At 46.4% G+C, this 17,578-nt stretch overlaps 2 protein-coding genes across 2 annotated transcripts; both read left to right on the forward strand.

Annotated features, from left to right (window-relative positions):
* The first annotated feature begins 237 nt into the window (after window positions 1-237).
* On the forward strand, window positions 238-1,104 carry LOC147095313 (uncharacterized). The gene has a single exon (XM_085973950.1). It carries the CDS (start codon window positions 367-369, stop codon window positions 1,102-1,104), a length of 738 nt encoding a protein of 245 aa, XP_085830076.1. The 5' UTR covers window positions 238-366.
* Window positions 1,105-2,896: 1,792 nt separating this feature from the next.
* LOC147095314 (uncharacterized) lies at window positions 2,897-4,030 on the forward strand. The gene has a single exon (XM_085973951.1). It carries the CDS (start codon window positions 2,897-2,899, stop codon window positions 4,028-4,030), a length of 1,134 nt encoding a protein of 377 aa, XP_085830077.1.
* The last annotated feature ends 13,548 nt before the right edge of the window (window positions 4,031-17,578 follow it).

Below are 17,578 nucleotides of genomic sequence, written 5' to 3' on the forward strand. Positions count from 1 at the left end.
TAACCAACGCTATACACCAGATACATCGACGATATGTTCTACCTATGGACCCACGGCGAAGAATCACTGAAAATGCTACACAATAACATCAACAAGTTCCATTCCACCATCAAACTCACCATGGACTACTCCTCACAATCGGTTTCATTCTTGGACACACGAATCTCCATCAAAGATGGAAACCTCAGCACTTCACACTACCGCAAGCCCACGGACAACCTCAGGATGCACCACTTCTCCAGCATCCACCCTAACCACGTTAAAGAAGCCATCGCCTATGGACAAGCACTGCAAATACACGGGGTCTGCTCAGACGAGGAGGAATGCGATGTACACCTACAGTCGCTGAAAGACGCCCTTGTAAGAATGGGATATGACGTTCGATTCGTTGATCAACAGTTCCGACGAACAACTGCAAAAATACGCACAGACCTCCTCAGAAGAATAACATGGGGCACAACCAGCAGTGTACCCTTCGTCGTCCAATACTTCCCCGGAGCGGAGAAACTATGCCATGTTCTTCGCAGCCTTCAACATGTCATCGACAACAATGAACACCTCACTAAGGCCATTCCCACGCCTCCACTACTGACCTTCAAACAGCCGCCCAACCTCAAACAGACCATCATTCACAGCAAATTACCCAGCTTTCAGCAAAACAGCGACCACGACACCACACAATCCTGCCACTGCAACCTCTGCAAGACATGCCCGATCATCAACACAGATACATTCATCACACATGAGGACACCATCCACCAGGTACATGGTACATACTCATGTGACTCGGCCAACATTGTCTACCTCATACATTGTACGAAAAGATGCCCCGGAGCATGGTACATCGGCGAGACCATGCAGGCACTGCGACAACGGATGAACGGACAATGCGCAACAATCACCAGGCAGGAGTGTTCCCTTCCAGTCGGGGAACACTTCAGCAGTCAAGGACATTCAGCCTCCGATCTTCGGGTAAGCATTCTCCAAGGCGGCCTTCGAGACACACAACAACGCAAAATCATAGAGCAGAAACTGATAGCCAAGTTCCGCACTCATGAGGACGGCCTCAACCGGGATCTTGGGTTCATGTCACGCTACATGTAGCCCCGCCTGAAGTAGGGTCATCCAGACTCGAGTCGTCGTTGGCTTGTTCTCTCTACACAGATGCAGCTGGACCTGCTGTGATACCCAGCAAAGAAAATGTTTTTTGTCTGTTTTGTGTTTCATATAGACCCCAGCAACTGCAACATTTTACCCCTTGTGACCCCACCTCATTGTTCTTTGATGTAATGTTTTCCTGACTGACCTGTTTGGACACCATTCACAACTTTGATGGCTGTGATTACCTCTCTGCCGAGGTGTGATAAATGGCAGTTAGAAAGATTACCTGTAATCATCTGGCATTATTCTCTAACTATATAATCTTTGTCTATAGGCATCTCTCCACTTCACCTGATGAAGGAGCAGCGCTCTGACAGCTTGTGATTTCAAATAAAACTGTTGGACTATAACCTGGTGTTGTGTGACTTCTTATATTTTTCCACCCCAGTCCAACACCAGCATCGCCACACCATGGCTACTATCGACACCACAAACTGCTGGCTCAATGTGGAGATGCTGGCTCAATGTGGAGAGGATCTCCAAGAAGATTGCGCATATCGACACAGACATCAAGTTTCTACTGAGATGCAAGAAAGCAGACAAGATCCCGACAGGACTACAGATCACGAACCCACTCAAGTCGGTCTATAACACAGACTATGCTGAGAGACTCTGCCATCGTACCTCTCGCACACTCCTCAACCATCTCGTACACCAGCTCTACAGCAGACGCCGCAACCTCAAAACCGAGATAGAGTCCATGTTCTCAGCCTGTGCTCAGGACACAGCAGATCATCTATGAGACACCGCCAAACAGACGGGGCAACGGAACTATGCTGCCTACATGCATAGCAAGAACAGGAACTTGAGAAACTTGGCATCACCACCAGCAGCAACCAAGCCTCCCACGGTACCACGGTTGAAACCACAGGGAAGTCCATTGTCAACTTATCTGAACACACCCTTCAACCAGACGCAATTGAAGTTCTCAGCCGAGGGCTCAATTTCTGCCCCACCAGCAAAATGGACCCCATCAATCTTGCGGCAGACGCAGAGTAATTTGTCAGGAGAATGAGGCTCCGGGAATTCTTCCACAAATCCCAAGATGTCAGCAGCGAACCCAAAAGAGAACCAATGATCCGAAACAGCAGACAGAGGGATCTGCAGTGCAGCAACCAAAGAAAAAAGAGTCAAATTGGACCCCTCCAGAGGGTCGCTGCCCTAAGCTTGACATGTATTCTCAAGCTGTCAGGAGATGCATCAATGCCAGATTCATCAGCCACACTCACAAGACAGTCCAGAATGTCACTCGAGCACAACGCAACGCCATCCACGCTCTCAAGACCAACCATAAAATCGTCATCAAACCAGAAGACAAAGTAGGAGCCATCATCATACAGAACAGAACGGACTATTGCAAAGGAGCATACCGACAACTGGACAACCAGGAACACTACAGACAGTTACCCGCAGATCCGAGCAAAGAACACACCCGCCAACTCAACAGATTGATCAAGACCTTCGGTCGAGACCTTCAAAGCATCGTACGCGCTCTCATCCCACGAACTCCCCGCATGGGAGACTTCTACTGCCTCCCAAAGATAAAAAAAGCCAACACACCCAGACGCCATTTCGTAAAATGCTACGAACCCTGTGTGAGAACCTCTCTGGATACGTCGAGGGCATCCTGAAACCCATTGTACAGGGAACCCCCAGCTTCTGTCGCAACACTACAGACTTCTTACAGAAACTCAGCACCCACGGATCAGTTGAAACAGGAACACTCCTCGACACGATGGACGTCTTGGCACTCTACACCAGTATCCCACATGATGACGGCTTCGCTGCGACAGCCTCAGTACTCAACACCAACAAAAGCCAATCTCCAGACGCCATCTTACAACTCATCCACTTCATCCTTGAACACAATGTCTTCACTTTCGACAACCAGTTCTTTACCCAAACACACGGAACAGCCATGGGGACCAAATTCACACCCCAGTACACCAACATCTTTGTGCACAAGTTCGAGCAAGCCTTCTTCGCTGCACAGGACCACCAGCCAACGCTATACACCAGATACATCGACGACATTTTCTTCCTATGGACCCACGGTGATGAATCACTGAAAAGACTACACGATAACATCAACAAGTTCCATCCCACAATCAAACACACCATGGACTACTCCTCAGAATCGGTTTCATTCTTGGACACACGAACCTCCATCAAAGACGGACACCTCAGCACTTCACTCTATTGCAAGCCCACGGACAACCTCAGGATGCTCCACTTCTCCAGCTTCCACCCTAACCACGTTAAAGAAGCCATCCCCTATGGACAAGCCGTGCGAATACACAGGATCTGCTCAGATGAGGAGGAACGTGATGGACACCTGCAGACGCTGAAAGATGCCCTCGTAGGAACGGAATATGATGCTCGACTCGTCGATCGACAGTTCCGACGGGCCACAGCAAAAAGTCGCATAGACCTCCTCAGAAGACAAACATGGGACACAACCAACAGAGTACCCTTCGTCGTCCAGTACTTCCCCGGAGCGGAGAAACTATGCCATGTTCTTCACAGCCTTCAACATGTCATTAATGACGATGAACACCTCGCTAAGGCCATCCCCACACCTCTACTACTCACCTTCAAACAGCCGCCTATCCTCAAACAGACCGTCGTTTGCAGCAAATTACCCAGCTTTCTGGAGAACAGCAACCACGACACCACACAACCCTGTCACTGCATCCTCTGCAAGACATGCCAGATCATGAACACAGATACCTTCATCACACGTGAGGACACCACCTACCAGGTACATGGTACATACTCATGTGACTTGGCCAAAGTTGTCTACCTCATACGTTGCAGGAAAGGATACCCCGGAGCATGGTACATCGGCGAGGCCATGCAGACACTGTGACAATGGATGAACAGATACCATGCAACAATCGCCAGGCAGGAGTGTTCCTTCCCAGTCAGGGAACACTTCAGCAGTAAAGGGCATTCAGCCTCCGAACTTCGGGTAAGCATTCTCCAAGGCGGCCTTCGAGACACACGGCAACGCAAAATCGTAGAGCAGAAACTGATAGCCAAGTTCCGCACTCATGAGGACGGCCTCAAACGAGATCTTGGGTTCATGTCACGCTACATGTAAGCACACCTGACATACGGTCATCCAGACTCCAGTCATCATTGGCTTGTTCTCAATACACAGATGCGGCCGGACCTGCTGTGATTTACAGCAAAGAAAATGTTTTTTGTCTATTTTGTTTTTCATACAGACCCCAGCATCTGCAACATTTAACCCCTTGTGACCCCACCTCATTGTTCTTTGATGTAATGTTTTGCTGACTGACCTGTTTGGACACCATTCACACCTTTGATTGCTGTGATTATCTCTCTGCCGAGGTGTGATAAATGGCAGTTAGAAAGATTACCTGTAATCATCTGGCATTATTCTCTGACTATATAATCTGTGTCTATAGGCATCTCTCTACATCACCTGATGAAGGAGCAGCGCTCCGAAAGCTTGTGATTTCAAAAGAAACTGTTGGACTATAACCTGGTTTTGTCTGAATTCTTACATTAAAAAGGGAGTTTGATAAGTAACTGAAGGAAAAAAATGCAGGGCTACGGGGAAAGGGTGGGAGCATGGGACTAGCTGAAGTGCTCTTGCTGAGAGCCGGCACGGGCTCGATGTGCCGAATGGCTTTCTTCCATGCTGTAACCATTCCATTCTATGATTCTGTGAAAGGCGCTACATATATTCAAGTTGTTTGTACTACGGTTTGTTATAATATTCGTAACATGCATAATCCAAACATTACAAAATTAAATCCACACAAAATGCCACGGGTAATTTATTTTGAATATCATCCATTGCACCTTTGCAATACATCTTTCCTTTTATTTGTCTTTCCGCGGTTTGCTGATGTACGTTTAGCTCACGGCCTGTTCACTTTAATGGTCACAAGCAGGAACAGATAAACACAGCGTGTCTGACCACCGCAAGATGTGCAAAAGGCATCATAGAGCCATAACGGCACAGCAGGAGGGCATTCGGCCCATCGAGTTGCGGACAGTTCTGTGTAGAGCAATCCAGTCCGTCCCATTCCCCCACTCTATCCCCGTAGCCCTTCAAGTTTATTTCCCTCAAGTGCCTATCCAGTCTCCCCTTGAAAACATTGAGATTCTCCACCTCCACCACTTGCATCGGCAGCGAATTCCAGGTCATCACCAGTCGCTGCGAAAAAAAGTTTTCTGCTTCAACCGATGTTTTATCAGCATCCACCTACTAAGTAAACATCGATACAAAGTGCTCACTAAGTATTCTAGACTTGCCCCGCGCCTCTAAGCATATATCACCTTCTTTTTCCCTTACAGGCCCCACCGCACCTCTTACTACCCGTATACTGTGTACATGCCGGTAGAAGATTGTTGAGTTCCCTATAATGTTCACCGCCATGTTTGGCAATCTTATTTTCATCTACACTTCCCCTCTCAACTTATTGTATTTGGTCTGGTTCTTCCTTGCAGAATTCAACTGTCATTTATCATACACCCTCTTTTTTGTTTCATCATCTTCTCTATCTCCCTCGTCATCTAAGGGGCCCTTGCTTTGGTTCCCTTACTTCTCCCACTTGTTGGAATGTACCTAGCCTGTACTTGCAAAATCGCCTCCTTAAAGATCACCCATTGTTCCGTTACTGTTTTTGCTGTCAGTGTTTGGTTCCATTTTATCCTGGCTGCATCCTTTCGCATCCCATTAAAGTTAGCCCTCTTCCACTTTAGAAAATTCACTCGAGATTGTTCCTTTCTCCTCTCCATTGCTAATCTAGACCTTATGATACGATGATCACTCACAGGCACTTGGTCGACCTGCTCCATCTCATTCCCCAGCACCAGATCCAGAAACGCTTCCTTGCTAGTTGGGCCAAGAACATATTGGTCAAGGAAATTTTCCTGAACATATTACAGAAATTCCACCCCCTCCTTTCCCTTTACCCTAGCATTATCCCAATCGATAATTGGGTAATTAAAGCTCCCCAATATCATCACTTTATAGCTCTATAGCATCAGTTTAGGACAAATGCATCAAATCAAATGTTCACCCGTCACAGAGAGAAACAAAAACACAGAAAAGGGTACAAGGAGATAGGGAAACAAATCTAAATACAGAAAATATAAATATTTCCCATCCTTGATTTCTCTCTATTCCAACCCAATACTTCAGTGGCGGATGAATAACTTCAGTGTAAATCGTTCTGTTCGAGAATTGGACCAAAGAAAAAGACACAAAATAACGTAAAACAGCCGGAGCAAGGAACCTCAGGTCCTTCAGTCGAACGCTCTCCCAACTGAGCTATTCTGGCCTCACGTTAAAGAAACTTCGTGACACTCTTTTGGAAGAAAATCTAATCCCGGGTGGACTCTGCTCATTCCTCCGGGGGAATGGGACCCGACCAGATCTCGGAGCTCAGGTTATGTTAATGATCTGCTGAAGTGTTTATAAACACAGAAAGCTGACACACCAGGGGAGACCTCACCGGGTTGGACACGGAGTGAAATACACTGAAGGTTTTGTTGTAACATTTACAGAGCACACTAGCCCCGAGCATCAGTGGAAATTATATGAAGTTCAATGTTCAGCAGCGAGATGCTGGAGAGAAAAAAGTCCCGAATCAGGGAGAGATTTTCTGATACCGCTGCTGAATTTCATTTATGTGAAACACTCCCTGAACGATACAAAGCTGGGTGGGAGGGTATGCTGTGAGGAGGATGTTGTGAAACTCCCAACGATTTGGACAGGTTGGGTGATTGGGCAGAAACATGGAAATGCACTATAATGTGGATAAATGTGAAAAACAGGAAGGCAGAATATTATTTCAATGGCAATAGATTGGTAGAAGGGGAAGTGCAAAGAGACCTGGGTGTTCTTGTGCACCAGTCGCTGAAGTTAAGCATGCAGGTGCAGCAGGCGGTTATGAAGGCAAATGGTATGTTGGCCTTCGTTGCAAGAGGGTTTGAGTACAGGAACAAGGATGTCTTGCTGCAGTTGTACAGGGCCTTGGTGAGACCACATTTTGAGTATTGTGTGCAGTTTTGGACGCCTTATCTGAGGAAGAATGTTCTTGCCATGGAAGGAGTGCAGCGATGATTCACCAGGCTAATATCCGGGATGGCAGGAATGATGTACGAGGAGAGATTGGGTCAATTGGGCTTGTACTCACTGGAGTTTAGAAGATTGAGAGGGGATCTAATCGAAACTTATAAAATTCTAACAGGGCTAGACAGGCTAGATGCAGGAAGGATGTTCCCGATGGTCGGGGAGTCCAGAACCAGAGGTCACAGTCTAAGGATAAGGGGTAGGCCATTTAGGACAGAAATCAGGAGGAATTTCTTTACCCAGAGAGTGGTGAACCTGTGGAATTCTATACCACAGAAGACAGTGGAGGTCAATTCATTAAATATATTCAAAAAGGGATCAAGGGAAATGGGGAGAAAGGAGGGACAGGGTACTGAATTTGGATGATCAGCCATGATCTCATTGAATGGTGGAGCAGGCTCGAGGGGCCGAATGGCCTACACCTGCTCCTATCTTCTATGTTTCCATGTAACTCACAGCAGGAATTCAGAGCTGGGGACCGCCTGTGAAATCAGCCTAAAAAATAAAATAATACAACCACCCAACGTGGGATATGAACCCACGGCCTTGAACTTAACTATCGCATGCTCTACCGACTGAGCTAGCCGGGCCCGCATAAACTCGCCATCTCTGTCTGTTATTGCAGAGTGACAGCTGCTGGCTCCACCCCAGGGGCCCGTCTTGTTCTGCAAACCATGAATCAGCTTCCTCTCAATTCCCGGGTTTATCAGTAAACCGACCCACACAAGCCCGAGAGAGCGATGGATTCCTCTCACTGATCAATAATAAAACTCAGATTTTCTGCTATTTTCACCTTCCAAACATTCACATCCATTTTGCTCAGTATTTATTTCGCTTTCCTTTTTATTCTGTTCCTACTTTTCTTCATAAACATTTCATTGTAATCATTTATGAGAGGGAAGAAATGAACAGAAGAGATTTACTGGAATGGTACGAGGGATGAGGGACTTTAATTATGCGGAGAGACTGGCGAAGCTGGGGTTGTTTAGAGCAGAGACGGCTAAGAGGAGATTTGACAGACGTGTTCAAAATCATGAACGATTTTGACATCGTAAATAAGGAGAGAAACTGTTTCCAGTGGCAGGAGTGCCGGTAATGAGAAACCAGAAATTGAATCTCACTGCTAATAGAACCAGAGGAGACATAAGGGAGCATTGTTTCATACGGCAAGTTGTTATGATCTGGAATGCACTGCCTGAATGAATGGTGGAAGCAGATTCAATAATAGCTTTCAAAAGGAAATTGGATTAATACCAGAAGGGAAATCTTTACATGGCTATAGAAAAATATTAGGGTATAGGAACGAATGGAGAGTTCTAACAAAGAGGCAACAAAGGCGCGATGGAAAGTCCCAGGCTTCATTTCTGCCTGCACTGAGATCGATTATCTCACCCAGTGTGCTGCCGGGCTCCACAGAATGTAGGAAGCGTCGAGGTTCCTCCACTGGCCTGTGCTTCATTAGCTGATCTCACCAGGCATGATATTGAGCCGCACAAAGCAGGATGGGCCAGGCTTCATCACCGGCCTGTGGTGTGTTAGATCATCTCATGATGTGTGCTACTGAGCCATACAAATCAGCAAACTCTCTGTATTCATCCCCGGTTTGTGCTGAGTTAGCAGATATCACCCGATGTGGTACAGAGCCCCATACAGAGCAGGATGGGCCCAGGGTCATTCCACGGCCTGTGGTGTGTTCGCTGATCTTATTTGGTGAGTTACTGAGCCAAAAGAACAGGAAACGTCCAGCCTTCATCTCTGGTCTAAGCTGAATTCTCTGAGTTCACCTGCATTCTGGGTCTGTGTTGGGCATATCTGGGTCCTTGTAGCAACTGTCTGAGTACTAGGTCATGGTCTGTGCAGGAGTTGTTTAGGTCTGTGTAGAAACTTCCTGGGCCTGTGTAAGATCTTACTGGGTCTGTGTTGGTGCTACCTGGGTCTGTGGATGAGCTGTATGTGTCAGGGTAGGAGCTGTCTGTGCCTGTATGTTATATCTGGGTCTGTGTAACAGCTGTCTGTATCAGGGTAGGAGCTGTCTGGGACTGTGTGTTATATCTGAGTCTGTGTACGAGCTGTCTGTGTCAGGGTAGGAGCTGTCTGGGTCTGTATGTTATATCTGGGTCTGTGTAAGAGCTGTCTGTGTCAGGGTAGGAATTGTCTGGCTCTGTATGTTATATCTGGGTCTGCGTAAGAGCTTTATGTGTCAGGATAGGAGCTGTCTGGGACTGTGTGTTATATCTGAGTCTGTGTACGAGCTGTCTGTGTCAGGGTAGGAGCTGTCTGGGTCTGTATGTTCATCTGGGTCTGCGTAAGGGCTGTCTGTGTCAGGGTAGGAATTGTCTGGCTCTGTATGTTATATCTGAGTCAGTGTGGGTTATTTCTAGGTTTGTGTATGAAGAAGCTGACGAAAGGCAGTGATCCTGCAACATTAACTGTTTCTCTCTCCACAGATGCTGCCAGACCTGTTCAGTATATCCAGCATTTACTGCTTTTATTTCAGATTTCCAGCATCAGCAGCATTTTGCTTTGGTTTCTATGAAGAAGATGTGTGGCTCTGTGTAGGAATGTCTGGGTCTGTGCAGGAGCTGTCTGGGTTTTTGTATGAATGTTTGAGTCTGTGTAGAAGCTGTCTGGGTCTGTGTTGGAATGTCTGGGTCTGTGCAGGAGCAGTCTGAGCCTCAGTAGGAATGTCTGGATCTGTTTAGGAGCAGTCTGGGTCTGTGAATGGATGTCTGGGTCCGTGTAGGAACATTCTGTGCCTTTCTTGGGACTGTCCGTTCCCGTTTAGGAAATATCCATGGCTGTATAAGGGCTCATGTGTAGGTGCTGGCTGTGTTATTGTAGGAATTGTCTGTGTCTATGTAGGAGCGAATGGTTCGCTGCAGGATTTCTTGGATCTGTACAGATGCTCACTGGATCGGGGTTGGAGCTATCTGGGTCTGTGTAGGAAAGTCTGTGCCTTTGATGGTGCTCCCTGTGTCAGGGTAGGAGCTCCCTGGGTCTGTGTAGGAAAGTCTGTGCCTTTGATGGTGCTCACTTTGTCAAGGTAGGAGCTAACTGGGTCTGACTATGAATGTCTGTGCTTGTAATGGTGCTCCTGTGTCAGGTTAGGAGCTCTTTGGGTCTGCGTAGGAACGTCTGTGCCAGTGCTGGTGCGCCCTGTGTCAAGATTGGAGCTGACTGGGTCTATGTAGGAAAGTCTGTGCTTGTGATGGTGCTCCCTGTGTCAGGGTAGGAGCTACCTGGGTCTGTGTCGGGAAGTCTGTGCCTGTGGTGGTGTTTCATGTGTCAGCGTAGGAGCTGCCTGTGTCCGTCTGGGATGGTCTGTGCCTTTGGCGGTGCTCCCTGTGTCTGGGTAGGAGCTGCCTGGTTCCATCTAGGAAAGTCTGTGCCTTTGGTGGTGCTCCCTGTGTCAGGGTACGAGCTGTCGGCGTCTGTGTAGGAAAGTGTGTCCCTTTGGCCGTGCTCCCTGTGTCAGGGTAGGAGCTGCCTCGGCCCGTCTAGGAAAGTATGTGCCTGTGATGGTGCTCCCTATGTCAGGGAAGGTACAGTCTAGGTCTGAGTAAGCTTATTGATCTGAATCGAAGCTGTCTGGGAAACCTCTTTGATTTTTATAGACTGATTAATCTGTCTGATGTGGCTGAGATTTGGTCAGAAGGTCACAGCGTCTCCGTCCGCACCTGTGCTTTGTAAAGCAATTTTTTTAGGTTTCAATTTACAGATGGGTGAATTGATAATCAGGGGTGGTAGGAGCCTCAGCGCCCTCGGGTGAGACATGGGTGAATCTGCCCGCGCCCGGTCCTGAATGTGCAAATGTGGCAGAAATCACGATGGGCGTTGGAGGAGATGGGTGGGGCTATGAACGGAACCCCCTGCGCAACCAAAACTTGCCACAGTCACATAACCGAATGGTCACTTCCGGGGCCGTTGTTGCGTCACTTTCTGCCTCCATGTCTTCTCACTGCCTTTGCTGATCCATTGTCCAAATCTGAGGCCTCGCGCCAAACTAATGCAGAAACTCTGCTGCTGCTCTCGGGATGGGCACATGCTGCCTCGATACATTACCGTCCTAACAGCTCATTAACTGTCTGAGTGGAGCATTGCGGCGCTTCAGAAGACAGGGAGAGAAGGCAATGTCAGAGCTGTCCCGGTCTAAGTGCTCTGCTTATCAAGAACAGCCAGCACATGACTTGAGTATGGAAACACTGTAAGTGTACTTGCATTTACCAGCGGCTCGTTGGTCTAGGGGTATGATTCTCGCTTCGGTTTAATTCGCATAGAATATGCGTGAGGTCCCGGGTTCAAATCCCGGACGAGCTCTCACTTTACTCTTGACTTTTGACCTTGAATTCCATTTGGAAAGATAAAAGAAAAGTTTCCAAATCAATCCACGTGAATCTAAAGCGCTTTGGGAAGAGGGTCAGTGCACATATTCCGGATCAAAGGTAATCTCTACGGCCTACACTTTCTATCAGCGAATTTTTTCTGGAAGTTGAACGCGATATTCAACCAGTTCTGGACTTTCATCTCACTGAAGTAGATAAATGAACGAAAGACGTGCATTTATTGTGCGCCTTTTACCACCACCGGACGTGCCAAAGCACTTTACAGCCAATGAAGTACTGTTGTGCCTCACTGTTGTAATGTAGAATACACGGTAACCATTTTGCGCACAGCAAGCTGCCCCAAACAGCAATGTGATGATGACCAGATTATCTGGTATTTTTTGTTATGTTAATTGAGGTTTAAAAATTGGCCAGAATAGACTTAATGACTGTCATTAAGATAAATAATGATTGAGACTGGGAAGGACACCGTTTTCATACATTTCCGCAATGATCACAAGATCCTTACCCGTGAGGAGGCCATTCAGCCCAATCTAATACAGCCCTCCAGAGCATCCGTAGTCTTCACTTCATAGTTTAATCGTTTATTCCTACAAGGCTATGGACCAAATGCTGGAAAATGGGATTAGACTGGACAGGGATGGATGGGCGGCGCAGACACGATGGGCCGAAGGGCCTCTTTCTGTGCTGTAAAACTCTATGACTCTATGACTATGACATTCCAGGGCTTTCACCACCACCGCTCTGCCGGGAGTCCATTCTAAGTGTTGATCATTCTCCTGATATCAGTCCTAAAGAGTTCCCTTTCACTTTTGAGGCTGTTTCCTCTTGTTAATTCTCCCACAATGTAATCTAGTATTCCAGACGAGTTAGTTTCTTGAAGATCTCTGCAACACCATGTCGCAGATGCTTCCGTTCTAGGCTGAAAATTTCGATTTTAACTCCCAGCGGGTAGGGGTAAAACCCCTTCACCCGTGTATGTTTGTTCTACAGGATCGAGGTGTGTCTGGTACTGCTGCTGCCTCCTCTGGCCGCTCTGCAGTATTGCACGACCTGGTACTGCTGCTTCCTCCTCTGGCCGCTGTGCAGTATTGCACCACCTTATACTGCTGCACCCTCCTCTGGCCGCTGTGCAGTATTGCACCACCTGCTCCCTCTGCTGGCTGCTGCGCAGTATTGCTGTGTACGGTTGAACCTGGTACAACTTCGACCTCCTCTGCTTCTAACTGTGCCAGGACTGGAAGAGGAGAATGAAGGGTGGAGAAGCGACCTTCCAGAATAGAAGGAGTGAAAAGACGATTTCTTGATCCAGTCTGCTGACAGCTAATGTAGGGTAAAGTTATCTGAGAAGGAAGAGAACTGAATTCACGAACTTAGAGCGGGAGTAGTCCTTTGAACCTTCTACCTGCTCCGACATTACATTAGATCATGGCTGATCTGCATCTCACCTACATTTTTCTGCCGTTGCTCCATATCACTTGATCCCCTTACCAAATTACAACTTGTCGATCTCAGTCTTGGAAGCAACAATGGACCCTCAGCATCCACGGAATTATCGGGAGAGAGTTCCCGATTCCTACAAACCTTTATGTGAAAAGATGCTTTCGGATTTGACTTTTGAATGGAGCGGCTGTAGTTTTAAGTTTGTTCCCCCTTGTACTTGATTCCCCAGTCAGAGGAACTTGTTTAACTCTATATACATTACTAAACCTTTTAACACTTAAAACACCATGATCAGATAACCCATCCATCTTCTAAATTCAAGAGAACAGAAGCCAAATTAACCCTCATAATTTAACCCTGTAAGCCTCGGTATTAATCTGGTAAATCTGTGCTGCACCACTCCAAGGGCAATATATCCTTCCTGCATCCGGTGCCCAGAACAGAACACAACAGACTTGACTATTCCAATTCACGCCTGGCCGGCCTCCTACGTTCTATCCTTTGGAAAACTGAGGTAATCCTGCCTGCCCGTGTCCTTACTCGCACCAAGTCCCGTCCAGTATCATCCCTGTGCTTACTGACCTGGATTGGCAGGGTAACAATTTCTTGTGAATAACTGGGAGAATCTGACATGATAGGGACGTGGGAGGCTATTGAAACCCAGAGCGAACGAGGACTTTTTCATTTTGAGTCTAACATTAGACAAACCAGAATAGGTAAATGGCAGTTTATGATCAATTATGATTATGGAGCTTGACATTGCTGGGAACTCGAATCGAAATAATGATGATTAAAGGCGGCATCATTATTATTACACAAATGTTGCAGCAAGCCCGAGGCGAGATGGGTTGTGCTGCGCCATAAACTGATGGTTTTTCACTACAAATGGGAACATATGGTGCTTGTCCAGGATTTGCACAGGAGACCTCTCACATATCAATCAGTGAAACCCTTTAGCGAGAATCACACCACCAAAACAACGAGCCGCTGGCAACATAGCCGTTCAGCCAGTATAGAATTTATCTGCCACCAACACCCCATCAGCCGGCCTTTCAAACAGAGTGTGTCCATTCCATCTCGGTTTCTGTTCGGGGAAATTCCTTTCTGACACATCTAGGTGAGTGGAACTAGCCCAGGAAATCACCCTGGCCCTGTATTCCACGCAGCACCGAGCTGTTGTACGAGGTGAATCTGCCCCAGCCAGAAACAGGTCCAGCTATCGCTGGAAGAAATTCAGCGAATCGGTGTCCACTGCCCGAGCCGGCAGATTGTTCCAGAGTTCCACTATTCTCTGGGAATGGAACCACCTCCAGACATCTGATCAAGATCTGGCCTTATACAGCTTAAAATTGTCACCCCTGGTCCTCCCTCAAATATTTAATTGGAACAAATTGTGAACTGGAACAAAATCTACTCTTTATCATCTTGTAAACATCGATCAGATCAACCCTCAGTCTAGGCTTCTGTAAAGTGTCGACACGCAACTCGTTCAGGCGATCTTGACAACTAAACTGCTTTATACTGGGAATTAAGCTAGTGGTTTTCCTCTGCACACTTTCCAAAACAGGTTGGTCTTTACCTCAAAAGGCTGAAATACTAAAGAGGAGGATGATATTCTCCAGTTTACAAAGTTCTAGGTGGCCCACATCTGGAGTATTGTGTTCTGTTCTGGGCACAGCATGCAGGAAGGATATATTGGCCTTGGAGTTGTGCAGCGCAGATTTCCCAGATTAACACCGAGACTTACAGCGTTCAATTATGAGGATTAATTGTATAAAGTTGCCTTTTGTTCACGTGAGTTTAAAAGATTGAGGGGTGATCGGATTGTGGTGTTTAACATGTTAAATGGATTAATAGGGTACATGGAGATCAAATATTTCCTCTGGTTGTGGAATCAAAGACAAGGGTCATAACCTCAAAATTAGAGCCGGGCCATTTAGACATTAAATCCGAAAGCAACTTCTCTCTCAAAGGGTTTTAGAAATCCAGAACTCCCTATCCGAAAAGGCTTTGGATGCTGGGGGTCAGTTGTTGCTTCCAAGACTGAGATCTACACGATGTTGCTGGGAAGGGAATCAAGTTATATGGAGGAAAAGAAGAAAAATGGAAGAGAACTGCAGATCTTCTCTGTTCTTAAGCCAGTTTCTTATCCAAGCTGCCACTGACCCACCTGTCCCAAGAGCCTCAATTTTATCAACTAGCCTTCTATGTGATACTTTGTCAATTGCCTTCTGTAAATCAATGTAGACAACATCCATTGCATTCCCTTCACCAATCCTCCCTGTTACTTCATCAAAAAATTCAATTAGATGACGCAAACTCGATCTGCCCTTTACAAATCCGTGTTGGATCTCCTTAATTAGCTTAAACCTCTCCAATTGCCTGTTAATTTTAGACTTGATTATTGTTGCTAAAGCTTTATCCACCACTGATTTTAAACTGACCAGCCTGTAGTTATTAGGCTTGTGCTTAGACGTTTTCTTGAACAATGCTGTCACATTTGCCAATATCCAATACTCTGGCACCTCCTCCGCATCCATGGAAGATTGTAAAATTATGGCAATCACTTCCGCTATCTCCTCTCCCAATTCCCTTAGCAACCTGGCATGCAGGCCATCAGGACCAGGTGACTTATCCACTCTAAGAATACCCAGCCTATCTAGTACATCCTGTTTATCAATGTTCACCCCTTCCATTTATTCTACCTTATCCACTTCTACTGATATTTTGTCAGCATCCACCTCCTTAGTAAACACAGATAAAAAGTAGTCATTGAGTATTCTTGCCTTGCCCTGCGCCTCTAAGCATATATCACCTTCTTTGTCCTTAATAGGCCCCACCCAGCCTCTTACTCCCCGCTTACTCTTTACATGCCGGTAGAAGAATTTTGGGTTTTGCTTTTATGTTAACCGCCATTCTACTCTCATATTTTCTCTTTGCCAATCTTATTTTCATCTTCATTTCCCCTCTCAACTTATTTATTTGGTCTGGTTCACCGTTGAAGAATTCACCTGACATTCATCATACACGCTCTTTTTTTGTTTCATCAGCTTCTCTATCTCCCTCGTCATCCAAGGAGCCCTTGCTTTGGTTCCCTTACCCTTCCCTCCTGTTGGAATGTATCTAGCCTGTATTTGGAACATCTCCTCCTTAAAGATCACCCATTGTTCCGTTACAGTTTTCCTGTCATCCTTTGGTTCCATTTTAATCTGGCTGGATCCTTTCGCTTCCCATTTAAGTTAGCACTATTCCAGTTTAGAAGTTCCACTCTAGATTGTTCCTTGCTCCTCTCCATTGCTAATCTAAATCTTATGATACGATGATCACTCAGACGCAAGTGTTCACCCACAGACACTTGGTCAACCTGGCACACCTCATTCTCCAGCACGAGATCCAGCAATGCCTCCTTCCTACTTGGGCCAAGAACATATTGGTCAAGGAAATTCTCCTGAACACATTTCAGAACTTCCTCCTCATCCTTTCCCTTTACTCTGGCATTATTCCAATCGATATTTGGGTAATTAAAGTCCCCCAGTATCACCATACTATAGAAACATAAACAGAGCTACATAGAAGATAGGAGTAGGAGTAAGCCATTCGGCCCCTCGAGCCAGCTCCGCCATTCAATGCGATCATGCTGCTCATCCAAATTCAGTACCCTGTCCCTGCTTTCTCCCCATATCCCTTGATCCCTTTAGCCTTAAGACATTTATTCAAATCCTTCTTGAATATATTTATTGAATTGGCCTCTACTGCCTTCTGTGGTAGAGAATTCCACAGGTTCACCACTCTCTGGGTGAAGAAATTCCTCCTCATCTCTATCCTATATGGTTTATCCCTTATCCCTAGACTGTGGCCCCTGGTTCTGGCATATCTCTGCGACTTCCCTGCAGATTTGCTCCTCTGCCTCCCTCTCACTATTTGGGGGCCTGTAGAATACCCCAATACCGTGATCAAACCTATTTTGCTCCTCAACTCTAACCAAATGGATTCTGTCCTTGTCCCCTCAAGAACATCTTCCCTTTCAAAAAGACAATGTCTTCCTTAATCAGCACTGTCACCCCATCTCCCATTTTTCCTTCCATATACTTTCTGAACACCTTGTACCCTTGAATATTAAATACCAAGTCCTTGCCGTTTTTAAGCCGCATTTCGGTTGTTGCCGCAACATCATATTGCCACATGGCTAATTGTGCTTGTATTCACCAACCTTATTCACCACATTTTGTGCTTTTATGTACTTGCATTCTAAACCAATTTTTCATTTTTTCGTAGTCTTGATTAGTCTGCTCCTATCTAATATTGTGCTACTTCCTCCTCTAGTGCTACTTTCTTCTCTAATGCTATCCAACACACTCAATCTTTTATTCACCTCATTCCTCTTTTGTACTCCTATATTCTGGTGCCCATCCCCTTGCCAAGCTAGACTAAACACTCCCCAACAGCACTAGCAAACCTCCCCACGTGAATATTGGATCTGGCTCTCGAGGTGTAACCCGTTCAGATTGTACAGGTC

This window comes from Somniosus microcephalus, unplaced genomic scaffold, assembly GCF_052327205.1.
Source record: "Somniosus microcephalus isolate GS21.2 unplaced genomic scaffold, FLI_Smic_1.0 unresolved_chr1, whole genome shotgun sequence".
NCBI classification, from domain to species: Eukaryota; Metazoa; Chordata; class Chondrichthyes; order Squaliformes; family Somniosidae; genus Somniosus; species Somniosus microcephalus.